Consider the following 17,774-nt stretch of genomic DNA (forward strand, 5'->3'; position numbering starts at 1 on the left):
TATAAAAAATTATGAACCATGATTTAGAGGAATATTGAATCTTTTATGCCTCGGTGAAATTCAAGTTTTTAGTTTTAAGTTTTTACAGTAAAAAATTTTTTAAAAATGTCACATTTAACTTTTTCTATTATAGTGAAAAGTTCTAAAAAAATATCACATCTCAACTTGAATTGAAAATTTAAATTCGCGAAATTAACGGCCGGTAATTCAATGACTGTTAAACACGGGCGGTGCCTAAGCATTTTTCTTTCCCAATTCATTCTCCTTCGTGAACCCCATAGAGAGTGTAAATAGCCACTCTTGCTCGAAGTTTCGAAACTCATCACTAAGGTGGAGCGTCCGTACAAGAAAATGCGAGCCTTGTCGCAGCTTATCAGTAAGAAGCTCTCTCGCTCTCTCTCCTCTGCTTCTTCAACTTCGTCGCCATGCGAAACCCTAACCTCCTCTCTGAAATCATCATCATCATCTTCTTCCTCTCGTTCCTGTTCTTCTCATTCTTTTGCTTCGCGCTTGTCGTCAGACCTGATATCGCCTCTGCGCCGTGACGGGAGGAGCGTGATTGGGTCGCCGTGGCGTGCCGTTCCGACAAGGGGATTGAAAGTTAATGGAACCAATGTGAGTTATCTAGGAAGAAGATCTGATTTTTTTTTTTTATCTAGGAAGAAGATCGGTGATCTTGATGATTTTTTTTTATAAGGACAAAAACTTCATTTAAAAAGAGAAAAATTACAATACGAATGAAGTTTCAAGATGGTTGAGAGAAACATCTTCAACAGATAGCAATTGATCGAGTTGTCGATTGATATTGTGTTTCTGAGGGATTTTGGTGTGAATTTTATTTTATTTTTTGTCGATTTTGTTGCAGTTGAGAGCTGGAAATGTTATTGAGAAGAAAGGTGATTGTAGTTTCTTGTTTGGATTCCTGTTCTGATGAAAACCTTTATACTGACAAAGATTTCTTTTTTGTTTTGGACAAAAAATAAATAAATTTCGTTTAATGATAATGGCGGAAATACTTGCATCAGATCGAATTTACGAGGTAAAATTGAAGTTGTTTTGTATAAAATTCATTTTATTCCACTGTCAGCTATGTATAAGCGCTTTTTTGGGTTTTATATATATATAGGTCTTGAAAGTTGATCATTCGCATGAAGGAAGGGGGAAAGCTACCATAAAGGTGCATTTTTGAACTTCTTGGTTTGTCTTATTGGCAAAAGGATTAAGAGTTTACTTTTGATGCTATATTAATCTTTCTTTTATTAATGAAATGAGTTGTTAAGTTCTACTATTTCTGGAATACAGCATTGCTATTTAAGATGGGGGGACGTTTGGTTGGAGGATTCAAACCATGATTTGAATCATGGTTCATGATTCCCTACAGTATTTTCTCTCACAAAAAATACACGTAAATCGAAAATAGTTTTAATCACATGATTTTAATCCATGAACCAAACGTCTTCTTAAATATTTTCGTTCCACTATCAAGTTATTAGCTGAGTGTTAAGAAAGGAGCCCACAAGGAATGAAAACTAAATTTAAGCGTGGATTCAATTAGAAGGAAACCTTGAGGCTGATCGATCAGTTTTTTCGGTTCGTATCTAAATCAATTCTAGTTCCACTTGGGAAGTATTTGTTTAGTAATTGCTCAACAACCTTACTTTGAGACTGATGTAGCGGAAACGTTATAAAAATAGAAAAAAGATGATAAATTCATAAGATTTGTTGATTCAACTAAAATAGATATTATAAGGATAACTACCTCCCTAAAATCCCAACACCTAAATGTGAATAATCTCAATCTAATCAACATAATTTTAAATTAAAAAAATATCTAATAATAATTCAAAATTTACATAGGGACCGTTTGGAAGGTATATTCAGACCATGATTCTTGATTCTAACGTTTGAAATTCAAATTTTTTGTGAGAGAAAAACACTGTAGCTGTTAGGCCCCCGGTAAGGAAAGTCTATGTGAGAAGGGCCAAGAGGGGTAATGTTGTGGGCCTGGACCTAAATGAAGTGGGTTAGGCTAAGGAGGTGGGAAGTCCACCTGGGGATCCGAGAATGGTCTAACATGGGAGCTGCTGACGTGGGGGGACGGTTAGAGCATGGGAGAATATTAGGGGAGTATGGAGGTTGTAAGGGGTATCGTGATTCTGGTGGATAAGCTGCTAGCTGGGAGGTTGAGGTTTCCTCGAAAATCCTTCTCTATCATAATTTTCTTGTATTTTGTTTCTTTGTCCTTCATTGTTGAATACCAGAGCTTCCATCGAGCTCTTGGCTGTTTGTTAAGTGATTTAATTCAATAAAAGGCTATCAGTTGGATTTCAGTCTATCGGAATTGTTGGAAAATCTTAGCTAAACAACTAGGATCCTAACATTTTGGTATCAGAGCCGATGATCCATGGCTCATATTTCGCCGGCGGCGAGCAACCTGGGACGCGTCTCTAGCTTGGAAGGAAGCCTCGAGTCAATAAGAGAGACCGTTCAACTGATGGGGGCTATCGTGGATCATGTACCTCAATTGCAGGAGGATGTCTTGGCTGTAGGGACCCAGATTGGCGACGTTCAAGGGGCCCTTCACCGACTGGAGACTTTGATCGGTCGCCACCTAGAGACCCAACCACCAGTACCCCAGCGGCAGGGGCGGGATCGGGATTGGCAGGGGCTGCCCAATTCGCCAAATCGGGGCCGCGGAAGGATGGACCACTAGGGAAGACGACTCGAGCTGCCGATTTTCCAAGGGGAAGATCCATATGGCTGGGTGTTCCGGGCGGAACGCTATTTCGCCATTAATGGGGTCGAGGAGGAAGAGAAGGTACTGGCACGGCTCTCGGCTAGTTTCAGTGGTTAGACGGCAAGATTTGAAGGCGGTGATTCTCCACCGATTCAGCCGCGCGAAGGACGGCGACCCGACGGAGCGGCTAATGGCACTGTGGCAGGACAGCTCGGTGACAGAGGTCCGTGATCGGTTTGAAGCCGTGGCGGCTTCAATGCGAGGGATTTCTGAACCCATCTTTAGGGGGGCTTTCCTTAATGGGCTTCGTGAAGATGTGAGGGCTGAGGTTAAGCTACACCGGCCCATTAACCTCCAAGAGGCGATGGACTTGGCCCAACAGATTGAGGAATGGAATGAGGCCATAGAGAGACTTAGGAAGGGGAGGCTGGGCCGAGGGTGGGGGTCGGAGAGGCTGGGAAAAGATCTGGGCGTTAGTGAACGAGCCTACCCACCATCAAGGTTCTCTGGGAACTCCCTTCAGTCCAACCAAGGGAAGGAGCAGGTTCCTTCCCAAAGAGCTCGGGTATGGCCACCGCAGCCAACAGGAACTTCAGAGGGAGGAGGAGTTGGCTTCAAACGTCTTATCGAGGAGGAGATCCAACGGCGGAAAGCTAAGGGCATGTGCTTTAGGTGTGATGATAAATTCGGTCCGGGTCACCGGTGTAAGAATCGGTAATTGCAGGTGCTCTTGTTGGCTGATGAGGAAGATGACGGGGACGAGGAGTTGGTGGTGGCAGAGGAACCTACGACAGAGGAGATCAAGGGAGTGGCGGGCCTCTCTCTCAATTCGCTGATGGGGATTACTTCCTTCAATACCATGAAATTAATGGGAACTCTGGGAGACCGTGAGGTGGTGGTGTTAGTCAACAGCGGAGCTTCGCACAATTTCTTGTCACAAAAGGTCATGAGGGAGATTCACATTCCTTTGACAGCCACGGGGGGTTATGGCATCTAGGTGGGCAACGACGCTTGTTTCAGACAACAGGGTGTGTGCAAGGGGGTGGACCTGAGAATCCAGGGATACAGAGTTACTGAAGACTTTGTTCCTTTTGAGTTGGGATGCGCTGAGGTGGTACTGGGGGTGTCTTGGTTGCGAACGTTGGGGGAGGTAAGAGTTAATTGGCAAAAGTTCATGATGAAGTTCAAAACGGAGGAGGGGTGGACCTGCCTGAAGGGGGACCCGACCCTGAGTTTGGAACCAGTGAGCCTACGTACCCTTACTCGTAAGTTCCATAGAGAAGTGGTAGGGGCTTTGCTGGAGATTTATGCGCTCGAAGGAGGGGAGGGAGACAAACAAGGGGCCAGTGAGCCAGAAGTTGTTCAGGGGGTTTTGGCCCGGTGTTCTGAAGTGTTCGAGGCACCCGCGGGGTTGCCACCTACACGAGGCCGGGATCACCAAATCACTCTCAAACCAGAGGCGGAACCGCCTAACATCAGGCCGTACAGATATCCACTAGCAGAGAAGAGTGAGATTGAGAAGCTTGTAGCGGAGATGTTGGCCTCGGGGATTATTAGGCCGAGTAGTAGCCCTTTTTCGAGCCCGGTTCTGTTGGTTAGGAAAAAGGACGAGAGTTGGCGTTTTTGCGTCGACTACTGAGCTCTCAACTAGCTCACGGTGCCAGACAAATGTCCAATTCCCATTATCGACAAGCTGCTAGACGAATTGCACGGGGTTGTCGTGTTCTCTAAACTGGACCTAAGGGCAGGATACCATCAAATTCGGGTTAGGGAATTTGATGTGCAGAAAACCGCATTTCGCACACACGAAGGGCATTATGAATTCTTGGTCATGCCGTTTGGTCTGACTAATGCTCCCGCCACGTTTTAGGCCCTCATGAATAAGGTTTCCCAGCCTTACGTGCGCCGGTTTGTTTTGGTCTTCTTCGACAATATATTGGTCTATAGCCGAACTTGGGAAGAGCATCTCGCCACGGTCTTAGAGGTCTTGAGGAGGGAACGGTTGTTTGCAAACCAGAAGAAGTGCTCATTCGGGCAACAGCGGCTAGAATACTTGTGACATGTTATCTCTGTAGCCGGGGTAGCGGCTGATCCGGCCAAAGTGGAAGCTATATTATCGTGGCCCACACCTAAAAATGTCCGTGGGGTTCGGGGGTTTCTGGGCTTCGCTGGATATTATCGGCGGTTCGTTCGTAATTTCGGGCATTTGGCACGACCATTGACTGACTTACTCAAACGAGGAGAGTTCAAGTGGACCAAGGAGGCCACAGACGCCATGCCAGATTTCGGGAAACCATTCGTGGTCGAAACATACACCTCAGGCTTGGGCTTAGGAGCGGTGTTGATGCAACAAGGTAGGCCCATCGCCTATTTCAGTAAGGCGCTATCAGGCACCACACGGTTTCGTTCGGTTTATGAACGCGAGCTCATGGCAGTTGTCTTGGCCGTACAGAAATGGAGCCATTACTTGCTTTACAAAAATGGAGCCATTACTTGCTTGGAAGACACTTTGTGGTGCGAACCGATCAGCAGAGTCTGCGGTTCCTGATGGATCAGCGGCTCTTACCCCCGGAGCACCTTCACTTGGCCATTAAACTTTTCGGATACGACTTTGAGTTGCAGTATATGTAGGGCGCCTCGAATCGCGTAGTCGATGCCTTGTCTCGGCACGGGGAGGACACAGACTTGGGCTTGGTCGCACTTTCTATTCCTCAGATCATGAATTGGGAGGAGATTCGTCAGGATCAGCGACGAGACGGGGACTGTGCATCACTGATCAGAAGATTGGACAAGGGTGACGAGGTGAATAGGCGCACACAGGTAATGGAAGGAAGAAAAGTTTATTGTTATATCTTTTCTGTATTACAGTACATTAGTTTAAATAGAAAAAATACAAGGAGCTAAACTAGGAAACTAATAGCTGTACACTAATATCCTTTCCGGATCCTTAGTCATTGACTATCCCTAATTACATTCCTATCATATCTCCGAGAATCCGGTACTATTAAAGTAAATATCCTCTATTTCAACACTCCCCCTCAAGCTGGCTGGTGGATATCTTCCATAGCTACCTTGCTTCTTAAATCTTCAATATATCTCTTGTATAATCCTTTGGTGAGAATGTCTGCAACTTGTTCAGTAGTAGATACATATGGAATACAAATCATGCCACATTCGAGTTTCTCCTTGATAAAATGTTGGTCAACTTCTACATGTTTGGTTCTGTCATGGAGAACTGGATTGTGAGCGATTGAGATGGCTGCCTTATTGTCGCAGTAGACTCTCATAGGAGAAGATACTGACCTTCAAATCATCAAGAAGTCTTCTGATCCACATAACTTCACAAATTCCATGGGCGAGAGCTCTAAACTCAGCTTCTACACTATTTCTTGCTACTACATTTTGTTTCTTGTTGCACCAAGTAACAAGATTACCTCCGACAAAGGTGCAATAGCCTGATGTAGATCGTCTATCTATTGTACTTCCTGCCCAATCAGCATCTGTGTAAGCTTCTACTTGTAAATGATCTCGTTTCTTGAAAGTAGTCCTCTACCCGGAGAACCCTTTAAATACCTCAAAACTCTGTATACTGCATCAAAGTGTTCTTGCCCAGGAAAATGCATGAATTGACTCACCATACTGATTGCAAACGCTATATCTGGACGTGTGTGAGATAGATAAATCAGTTTGCCTACCAATCTCTAATATCTTTCTCGATTAACTATATTCTCGGGTTTGGCAGCTTCTAACTTCAAGTTGGCTTCAATTGGAGTGTCTGAAGCTTTACACCTAAGTAGACCTGTTTCATCGAGTAGATCGAGTACATATTTTCGTTGACTCAGGAAAATTCCTTCTCTTGACCTGGCAAATTCCATCCCGAGAAAGTACTTTAGGACTCCTAGATCCTTAACTTTGAAGTCTTCGGCAAGTTTCTTCTTCAAACTGGCTAGTTCTTCTAAGTCATCACCTGTCAGAATTATGTCATCCACATAAACTATCAGCACTGCAATTTTCCCGTTCTCACTATGTCTAAAGAACATAATATGATCCGCCTGACTTTGTCGATATCCATACCCTTTTACAGCTCTTCCAAAGCGTTCAAACCACGCCCTTGGAGACTGTTTTAAGCCATCTAATGACTTTTTTAGTTTGCATACTTTGTTCTTAGCATGTTTTCCTTCAAATCCAGGTGGCAAGCTCATAAATACTTCTTCTTCCAAGTCTCCGTTTAAGAAGGCATTGTTATTATCTAACTGATGTAATGGCCAGTTAGAGTTAATAGCCAGAGACAATAGGACTCGGATTGAATTGATCTTCGCTACAGGGGTAAACGTTTCCTGATAATCAATATCATGTGTTTGCGTAAATCCTTTCGCCACAAGTCTTGCCTTGTACCTTTCCACACTACCATCAGCTTTACACTTAATAGTGAAAACCCATTACACCTTACAATCTTCTTTCCTCGGGGCAAATCTACTACCACCCAAGTTCCACTCTTTTTAAGAGCATTCATCTCCTCTAACACTGTTGATTTCCAATTCGAGTCATCCAGTGCTTCCTGAATATTCCTTGCAACAAACAAATGGGAAATTTTTGAGGTAAAGGCTCTATGTCTATGGGAGAGTTTTTTATAAAATAGGTATTTGGCAATAGGATGTTGAGTACAGGTTTGGGTTCCCTTTCTAATGGCTATAGGAATATCAAGGTCTAAAGGGACTTGGCTTGATGATTTAGTGTGATCAGAAATAGTGGAAGTAATTGTAGGTAAGTTAGGATTCTGAGTACCTTGGATAATCAGTGAATCAGTGTTCGGGACTTCTGATTGGCCTTGCGTGGAGACAATAGCTAGTTCTCTACTAGTTTTATGCTTCTTTCTTCTAGAATAAACCTGAAGCTCAGAGTTCGGTTTTTGTGGAGCCATAGGTAGGATTTCTCCCCCTGTTGGAGAAACAGTAAGGCTCGGCATATTAGTATTAGGGGATTCTAGGTTTCCCAAATTTTGAACATCATTGCCTTGTTTGAAAGAATTAGTGCTATTTGAAATAATAGTTTTAGGTAAGGAAATTTTGTTAGAAATCTCCCAAAAATTTTCTTCACTACTCTCTTTCTCCCCCTGAAGGAAATTTTTCTGAAAATAAGGATGGTTTTCTACAAATGAGACATCCATGCTGATAAACAATTTTCTCGTAGCTGGATTAAAACATTTGTACCTTTTTTTATTCGGGGCATAACCAACAAAAATACATTTTTCAGCTCGTGGGTCTAATTTAGACCGAAGTCTATTTGGTAAATGAACAAAAACAGTGCATCCGAATACTTTTATGGTATGTTTACCTACACATAATCGGAATGAGCATGAATCGGAGTGGGCAGGATTCGGAGTGGGTAGAATTCGGAGTGAGGAATCGGAGTCAAAATAAGCTGTTTACTTAGTAATATGATTCGGAATCGGAGTCATTCTAAATCTCATTCATACGTTTACTTACACCCAGAATCGGAATGAAAAAGTGTAAAAGTACTAATATACCCTTTAAATCAATTTGATATTTTCAATTTAAAAAATATAGTCTACTTATTATATTAAAATTAATCATAATTAAAATATTTTGTGTAATAATTGGGTACTAAAATAATAAATATAAATTGTACAACTATTTAAAATATAAAAATAAATTTTAAATAAAATAAATAAAAATAAAAAATAGTGTTAAAAAATAAAATATATTATTAATTTATTAAAAATAAAGTACATATTTATTATATTAAAGTGAACAATAATTAGGCTAATATTAGGCAAATAAAATAATAAATATATGTTGCATTTATTATTTTTTGGATTTTATTTTTAATTGTGTATTTATAAGTAAAATAAGGGTATAATAGTAAATTAATATTAATATTAGGAATGGGAGTCTCAATCCCAAGGGAGGGCATGGGAGTGCCAATCCCATTCCTCAATCCCAAATTTGAGTGGGGCCCACCAATCTCACTCCCATTCCAGGATAAAAAAGAGCAAGTAAACATGGGATAACCTCCCATTCTCCACTCCTATTCTTCAATCCTGGTAAGTAAACATGCCATTAAAGGAAGATTGGAATGAATCCGAGTTTCAGGGAATAATTTTTTAAAACTTTCAAGAGGTGTAGTGTAGTTAAGAATACGAGTTGGCATTTTGTTAATTAAATAGGATGTTGTTAAAACAGCTTCTCCCCACAAATATTTTGGAACATTAATTGAAAACATGATAGCACGAGAAACCTCAAGTAAATGTTTATTTTTCCTTTCGGCAATTCCGTTTTGTTGTGGAGTATCAACACAAGTGGATTGGTGAAAAATACCTTTTTCTTTTAAAAAATTCTCTAAAACCTCATTGAAGTATTCCGTGCCATTATCAATTGCTGATTTTTGTTTGAAATTGGTTTTCAATCATGATGTAAAAATCTATAAATAACTTTTGAACCTCAGTTTTTTCATGCATTAAATAAACCCAACACAAACGAGTATGATCGTCAAATGAAAGTCACAAACCATTTTTTTCCAGAAACAGTGATAACCCTAGAAGGTCCCCAAACATCACTGTGAATTAAGTAAAATGGTTTTCATGGTTGATAAGGTTGGGGAAAATAAGTAGCCCGATGGCCTTTTGATAGAAAACAACTTTCACAGTAAAAAGATGAACAATCCAATCCTTTAAATAAAATAGGGAATAATTTATTCAGATAAGGGAAACTAGGATGTCCTAGTCTAAAATGCCATAACATTATTTGTTCTCTAACAGAGATGGAACTAATACTACTCAAGTCTTGAGCTTTTTTATTACTGAAGATGTCATCTTCAAAATAGTAGAGACCATCTATCATCCTAGCACTGCCAATCGTCTTCCCCGAGCTCTATTCCCGAAATTCACAGTTAGATTCAAAAAAGCCAACACGACAGTTAGAATCTTTGGACAATTTACTCACTGATAACAGGTTACAGGCAAGTTTAGGGACATGAAGAACAGACTTAAGGTCAATAAGTCTTGAAAGTTTGATAAAACCTTTTCCTGCAATAGGGGAATATGAACCATTGGCTATTCTGATTTTTTCAGAGCCGGAACAGGGTGAATAAGTTTGGAATAGATAGGAAAAACTGGTCATATGATCAGAGGCCCCCGAATCAATGATCCATGGGGTAACAGCAGGATTTAAACGACAGGACAAGGCTTTTAGGTTGTTACCTATTTGAGCTAGGGAAGCATTAGGAGTACCAGCAGAGGAGTTGGACTTCAGCAGCTTTAGTAGGTGATCCATCTGCTCTTTGCTAAAGGGGAACACCTCGGCTTCATGGGCTGATGGTGCACGGCTAGGTCTGCCTTCCTGCTTGCTCTTCCAATTCGCAGGCTTACCATGAATTTTCCAGCAGGTTTCTCGGGTATGACGAGGCTTTCCGCAGTGGTCACACCAGACACGAGGCTTCTCATCAAATTTTTTGCCAATATTTGCTTCGGCAGCAACCAAGGCAGAGGTCTCAACAGCACCATTTGATGATGATTTTTTTCCCAGCATGACCAACCTACGACTCTCTTCCCTACGAACCTCTGAGAAGACTTCTCCGATTGAGGGTAGAGGTTGCCTTCCAATGATTCTCCCTCAAACTTCATCGAATTCTACATTGAGCCCGATGAGAAATTTGAAGATACGATTGTCTTCAACAGTCTTCTTGTAGTAGTTACAATCTTCAGGCGATTTCCATTCATAATCGCTGAATAAGTCAAGATCTTGCCACAGGCGCTTCAAAGGAGTTGAAGTACTTTGTAACGCTGTCATCCCCTTGACGAATCTCTCCGAGTTTCAGCGTCAACTCAAAGACTTGGGACTGATTTCCCAGGTCTGAGTACATCTGGTTAACGTTGTCCCAGAGTTCTTTTGCCGTGTGATAACACATATAATTGGAACTGATGTCCTCCTCCATGGAATTCACCAGCCAAGTCATTACCATTGAGTTTTCTGCATCCCAAGTCGAGTAAGACGAATCCTTGGTCTCTGGTTCTTTCTTCTCCCCGGTCAAGTAACCAATTTTGCCCCTGCCTCTGATATACATCCGCGCGGATTGAGACCAGCGGAGGAAGTTTTCACCATTTAGCCGAATGGTGGTGATTTGGACAGAGTGAGTTTCAGAATTTTGGGCTTGAGACTCAGGATTTTTTGTCTGAACAACAGAGGAGGTGGTGGATTCGGATGCAACCTCAGACATGGCGGCTTGGGTTTCTAAGGGTATCGGTAATGTCTCTGATACCAAATAGGCAAACACAGGTAATGGAAGGAAGAAAAGTTTATTGTTATATCTTTTCTGTATTACAGTACATTAGTTTAAATAGAAAAAATACAATGAGCTAAACTAGGAAACTAGCTAAACTAGGAAACTAATAGCTGTACACTAATATCCTTTCCGGATCCTTAGTAATTGACTATCCCTAGTTACATTCCTATCATATCTCCTAGAATCCGGTACTATTAAAGTAAATATCCTCTATTTCAACAAGGTGGCAGCCGGATTTTCCCTCCGTCAGGGCCTATTGTGCTATCGCGGCAGGATAGTCCTACCACAACATTCCCCTTAGATACGTCGAATGCTACATGAGTTCCACGATTCGACTTTAGGTGGGCATTCCGGGTTTTTGCGCACTTATAAGCGGGTGGCAAGTAACTTGTTTTGGCAGGGAATGAAGGGAGACATACGCCAGTATGTGACTGACTGTTCCATCTGTCAACGTTCCAAGTCTGATGCGCTGATTCCCACCGGGCTGCTATAGCCACTGCCTATTCCGGAGAGGATATGGGAGGATATTTCTATGGACTTCATATGTGGACTGCCACGGTCACAAGGGGGTTGATACCATCTTGGTCGTCGTGGATAGGCTGTCCAAATATGCCCATTTTTTGCCATTGTCTCACCCATTCACAGCCAAGAAAGTGGCTGAACTGTTTATTCGTGAGGTTGTGCGGCTCCATGGTATTCCTGGCTCTATTGTCACTGATCGGGACCCGCTTTTCATGTGCCTTTTCTGGGGAGAATTGTTTCGTATGTAGGGCACTAAACTAAGTCGCAGTTCCGCGTATCACCCCAAGTCTGATGGGCAAACGGAAGTGGTAAACAGGTGCTTGGAAGTCTATCTCCGTTCTGGATCAAAAGTTATGGCCGTCTTCAGTCATAGTTCTCCAATTTTTTTTCCACCGAAACTGACGAAAACAAGTGAATTTTGGCCCAAAAAATTTGGTTGGCGGGCTACGCCCTGCCACGTTTGTAGAGCTCGAAAAGAGCTTTGATTTGGTATATTATAGGCCCAGCAACGATTTTTAGATCAAAAGTTATGGCCGTCTTCAGTCACAGTTCTCCGATTTTTTTTCCTTCGAAACTGATGAAAACAAGTGAATTTTGGCCCAAAAAACTGGGTTGGCGGGTTACGCCCTGCCACATTTGTAGAGCTCGAAAAGAGCTTCGATTTGGTATATTGTAGGCCTAGCAATGATTTCTGGATCAAAAGTTATGGCCGTTTTCAGTCACAGTTCTCCGATTTTTTTCCTCCAAAACTGATGATCGCGAGTGACACACCCCGTTCGTGGTCGCAGTACTTGCCATGGGCGGAGTTCTGGTTCAACACCAATTATAATGCCTCTACCAAGCATTCTCCCTTTCAGGTGGTATATGGCTGTGAGCCCCCCACCGTTCATCGGTTCCAAGACTCACCTTCGGCAGTAGAAGATGTCAACCAGCAGCTCAGACAGCGGAATGAGCTCCTGGATGTCCTCAAAGGGCATCTCGTGGTGGTGCAGCAACGTATGAAGAAGTTTGTCGATGTTCATCGCAGGGAATTGTCCTTCGCCCCTGGGGATCGTGTTCTCCTCAAACTGCGGCCTTATCGCCTCAAATCCTTGGCACGGAAGCCGAATGAGAAGCTAGCCCCTCGTTTTATGGACCCTTTGAAGTTTTGGAATAGATCGGAGAAGTTGCCTATCACCTCCTGCTACCGGCTGGCGCACGGATACATTTTGTTTTTCACGTGTCCTAGATAAAGCCATTCAAGGGCACTGATTTGTTAGGTCTCCTCCCATTAAGTTTGTGTATGCTAGAAAGAGGAAGAACGACAAGCAAGGGCAGGCCAGTAATTGTGGTGAGAATTATTCTTGGGATGGCCATTCGGTTAGGATTTTGTGTCTCGGGATTAGGAAAGGGGGAGGGGAATATGTTACGGTTAGAAGAGAGGCTGGCCAGGGAAAATAGGGCTTAAATAGCCTGAGGATTAGGGTAGAAGGCATCGAGTATTTTGAGTTGTAATAGAAACTGTCTTGGAGGCTAGAGGGTCCTCGAATTCTCCTCACTATCTGTCATTTCCTTTCATGTAATTTTCCTTCGTTCATTCCAATTAATGAGAAAGTTTATCTAAGAGGCATTTCCTTCTTCCAATCTCATCTTTTATTACGTACTCAGCTAGATCTAACGGTAGGAGTCCTAGGATCCTAACAAGACTCAATGACTATTAACCAAATTCTCGATACCCTACTCTCTCCTCCTCTCCTCTATTTATTCCCCGTTTCCCCATAACAGACTCTCGGGATCCTCACATACTCAGATCCCCATTCGTAACAACTTTCCCCCCAGCCCATCCTAGTTAAATCCCGAAACTAACCCTACTCATTCCTTGCCACGTCCTGACTATCCTTCTTCCTTCTCCTAGCATATACAAACTTAAGGGGTGGGGGTGGAGGCCTAACATTACCCCCCTCCTGAAGTAGCACCTTGTCCTCAAGGTTGAAAGTCGGGAACTGCTCGGAGATCGTGGCTAGGGGTTCCCACGTAGCATCCCACTATGGTAAGCCTGCCCATTGGACTAACACCTCGGGTACTTGATGTGCCCCAATACTGACAGTGCGAGAATCCAGAATCGCAGCCGGTTGCATGATGAGCTCCAAGTCTTCAGTCAACAGTGCAGGAAGGGGCTGCCCCTGGTGATGCAGACCGCGGAAAGCCTTTAGCTGGGACACGTGAAATGTCGGATATATTTTGGCGGTTGCTGGTAAGTCAAGGCGGTACGCCACCTGTCCCACACGCTCGAGGATTGGAAAGGGTCCATAAAAGCGAGGACTGAGTTTCTCATTGATCCTCCGAGCCAAGGTCTTCATAAAGTAAGGACGGAGTTTTAAGAGCACCATGTCTCCAGGTCAAAATTGGGCCTCCCTGCGGTGTTTGTCTGCAAACTTCTTCATACGGTTCTGAGCCAACAGGAGGTGATGCTTGAGTGCGTCCAACATCTGGTTGCACTGCTGGAGCTGCACCTCAACCGCTTGGACTGCTGTCGAGCCATCTATGAAGCGGTATAAGGCAGGAGGGTCACGACCGTAGACCACTTGAAAGGGGGAACGTTTAATGGAAGCGTTATACGTCGTATTGAACCAATACTCTGCCCACGGCAAGAAAGCGAGCCACTGCCGTGGTTTGTTGCACGCCATCGGATCCGCAAATCTCGGGCGGGTCAAAATAACCGAGTAGAGTGGGGCGGCAAAGTTGGGTTTAGCAACCCAAACCCGACTCCACGCCTAATATTACCATAGATAGAAACGAGAGCTTCCTTCAATCCCAAACTCCCAGAGACCTAGGGCTCCCTAATCGGAATCGCGAGATCCCACCTGCTCCGGGTTTGGTGATGGGTGGCGGATCCAATTACAGGCGACTATCGTATGACGAGGTCCAACAACGGCGAGCTCGCGGGTTATGCTTCAAATGTGACGAGAAATTCAGCCCCGGTCACAGATGTAGGAATCGGCAATTGCAAGTTCTCCTGGCAGTGGGCGAGGACGGGGGAAGTGAAGAAGAAGGCCAAGAGATCGCGGAGGAGCAGGCCCAAGTCATCGGAGATTCGCCAGAGGAGGCTCTAGGGCTCCCTCTTAACTCCCTCAAAGGTATGGCGACGGCAAAAACCATGAAACTCAAAGGGACTCTGGGGGAATGCGAGGTGACACTCTTGATCGATAGTGGGGCTTCCCACAGTTTCATATCCGCTGATCTGGTGACCCGTTTGGCCATTCCCACAGACCTGTCCGCTCGACACAAGATAGAGGTCGGAAATGGGATGAGCTTCCGGCAGAGCGGCGTATGCCGAGGGGTCCAGGTTCTCGTACAGGGACACTTGGTTATCGAAGACTTTTTTCCTTTTGAACTGGGCAGTGCAGATTTGGTGTTGGGCATTTCTTGGTTAAGAACCTTAGGGGAAGTTCGGGCGGACTGGGATAAATTTACCATGCGTTTCCAGCAAGGCTCGAAGTGGATTTGTTGGACAGGGGATCCGTCCTTGTGTTACTCGCCGGTTAGCCTGCGTTCCCTGTCACGGCTTTGGAACCATTCGGGTGTCGGGGTGCTCCTGGAAATCAGAACAACACAGGACGGGGCCATTGAGGGAGATGTACAACCACTGCCGGCAGGATGCGCGCACCTCGTCCGGGAGTTCCAATCCGTATCTAGTATGCCGGAGGGGTTACCACCACAAAGAACCAGAGAGCACTGCATCGTCCTTCGGGATGGCGTGTCACCGCCCAACATCCGGCCTTACAGATACCCGCAGGTCCAGAAGGCTGAAATAGAGAGGCTGGGGGGGGGGGAGATGGGGTTCGGGGCTTTTCGACCAAGCAGCAGCCCTTATGCAAGCCCGGTACTGCTAGTCCGCAAGAGACGGCAGCTGGCGCTTCTGTGTCGACTACCGAGCATTGAACCAATTGACCATCCCCGACAAGTTCCCCATCCCTATAATTGATGAGCTGCTTGATGAGTTACACGGGGCAAGGGTGTTTTCTAAGCTGGATTTGAAATCGGGCTACCACCAAATCAGGGTCCGCGAGAGCAATGTGGAAAAAACGGCTTTTCGGATGCATAAGGGGCATTACGAGTTCCTCGTCATGCCTTTCGGCCTTACTAATGCCCCTGCCACCTTCCAATCACTTATGAATTCAGTATTTCGTTCGTTTTTACGCAAATTCGTATTAGTTTTTTTTGACGACATTTTGGTGTACAACAGGTCGTGGGAGGACCATTTCCTGCACTTGAGGCAGGTATTGGAGGTGCTGCGGAAAGAGGCTTTATTTGCTAATTTCAGCAAATGCGTTTTTGGACAAGAACAGGTACACTACCTAGGACACGTACTCTCGGCCGGGGGTGTGGCCGCTGATCAGTCCAAGATCAGCGTGATGCTGTCATGGCCTACTCCACGTAACGTTCGGGAGCTTCGGGGTTTCCTTGGCCTCACGGGCTATTATAGACGCTTTGTTCGGGGGTATGGCTCTATCGCCCGGCCCCTTACTGATTTGCTCTGGAAGGGCGTTTTCAGCTGGAATTCCGCAGCCGAGGAAGCTTTCCGTCAACTCAAAGGTGCGATGACAGAACTTCCGGTCCTGGCTATGCCTGATTTTACTAAATTGTTCGTCCTCGAAACCGACGCATCGGGCAGTGGGGTGGGCGCGGTTTTGATGCAAGAGGGCAGGCCGATTGCTTACTTTAGCAAAACTCTTTCGGCGACCTCCCGGTTGAAGTCGGTTTATGAGCGGGAACTCCTCGCAATAGTGCTGGCCGTTCAAAAGTGGAGACATTATCTCTTAGGGCGGCATTTTCTAGTTCGTACCGATCAGAGGAGTCTTAAATTCCTCTTGGATCAACGGATTTTGCCGCCGGATCAACTGCGATTAATAACAAAACTCCTTGGCTACGATTTTGAAGTCCAGTACAAACCGGGTGCAACAAACAAGGTTGCCGATGCCCTTTTGCGTAGGGAGGAAGCCTCTCCGGTGGAATTTGCGGCCCTCTCCATCTCTTACCAATTTAACATGACGGACCTCTGTCGGGGGCAACTCACAGACCCAGGGTGTCTGGAAATCATCCGTAATTTGAACCAGGGACGTCCCACGAATGAGGGTTATGACATCCGCAAGGGCATACTGTGGTTTCGAAACAGGTTAGTGCTGCCTCCTTCTTGGATTCCCCAGGTGTTACATGATTTTCACAACTCGGTCTTAGGGGGGCACTCGGGGTTCTTACGCACCTATAAACGAATTTCGGCAAATTTTTTCTAGAAGGGCATGAAGCAAGTAATCCGGGATTACGTTTCCAGTTGTGAGAAATGTGATAGGCCACCGGTGCACTTTACTTACGTGAGGAGAAATAAAAGGCAGGGGTAGAAGGGGAATTTTCTAAGGGGGCGGTCTATGGTAGTATCCGGGGATATATAGTTAGAAAATAAAGAGAGGAGTCAGTTAGACAATTGTATTGTGAGGAAATTGGAGAGTTGAGGTCTCTCGAAAACCTCTGTGTGTGTGGAAAGTTCCTAATTGAATCTTTCCGATAGTAGATAATTGAATAATACTTGAGTAATTGCATTCTTACCGGTGATTTGTTGGTGATCTCGTATCAAATTGGTATCAGAGCGTCGATCTTGCGTAATCTGTGATGGGTGCCAGAAAATTGGAGGAAAGACTCGGTACCGTGGAGGAACAGTTGAGTTCGGTTTGGGAGGAAATTGCGAAGGAGATGGAAGAAGTTAAGGATGATTTGCAGAAGATTCCTGCATTGGAGAAGAATGTGGCGTTGATTTTGGGAAAATTGGATTCGTTGTTGCAAAAACAAGGAGGAGAAGATTCGGAATTTAGGGAGGCTAGGGCTGAGAAAGGGAACGGAGGCGGACCGGCGTATGAGCACCGGGAAGGAGAATTCCGGCTGGGAGGTATGACAAGGCGAATTGAAATGCCGATTTTTGAAGGCACAAATCCAGATGGCTGGATTTTCCGTGCGGAGCGATTTTTTGCACTAAATCGTATGGATGAAAAGGAGAAACTAGAGGCGGCGGCCATTAGTCTCGATGGCGAGGCTCTGGCTTGGTTCCAGTGGACGGACGGGCGCCGGCCCATTCGCGACTGGTTGGAATTCAAAAGGCTGTTGCTCGACCGTTTCCGACCGTCACAGGAGGGCTCGAACTGCGAGAAATTCCTTGCTCTCCGGCAAGAGGGAACAGTGCGCG

General features: G+C 44.7%; 1 protein-coding gene across 3 annotated transcripts in view; it reads left to right on the top strand.

Moving 5' to 3' along the window:
- Nucleotides 1-274: 274 nt before the first annotated feature.
- Nucleotides 275-17,774, top strand: part of LOC21393260 (elongation factor P) — a 23,726-nt gene continuing 6,226 nt past the window's right edge. For 2 of the 3 annotated variants that reach the window (XM_010101206.2, XM_024167618.1), the window contains exons 1-4: nucleotides 275-615; nucleotides 866-896; nucleotides 1,026-1,039; nucleotides 1,127-1,177. In XM_010101206.2, the coding sequence (XP_010099508.2) occupies nucleotides 352-615; nucleotides 866-896; nucleotides 1,026-1,039; nucleotides 1,127-1,177 (360 nt within the window). In that variant the 5' untranslated portion in view covers nucleotides 275-351. The remainder of the gene's footprint in view (nucleotides 616-865; nucleotides 897-1,025; nucleotides 1,040-1,126; nucleotides 1,178-17,774) is intronic. The other variant, XM_024167620.1, reaches the window with a different exon arrangement.

This window comes from Morus notabilis, unplaced genomic scaffold (genome assembly GCF_000414095.1).
Source record: "Morus notabilis unplaced genomic scaffold, ASM41409v2 Scaffold748, whole genome shotgun sequence".
In the NCBI taxonomy this organism is placed as follows: Eukaryota; Viridiplantae; Streptophyta; class Magnoliopsida; order Rosales; family Moraceae; genus Morus; species Morus notabilis.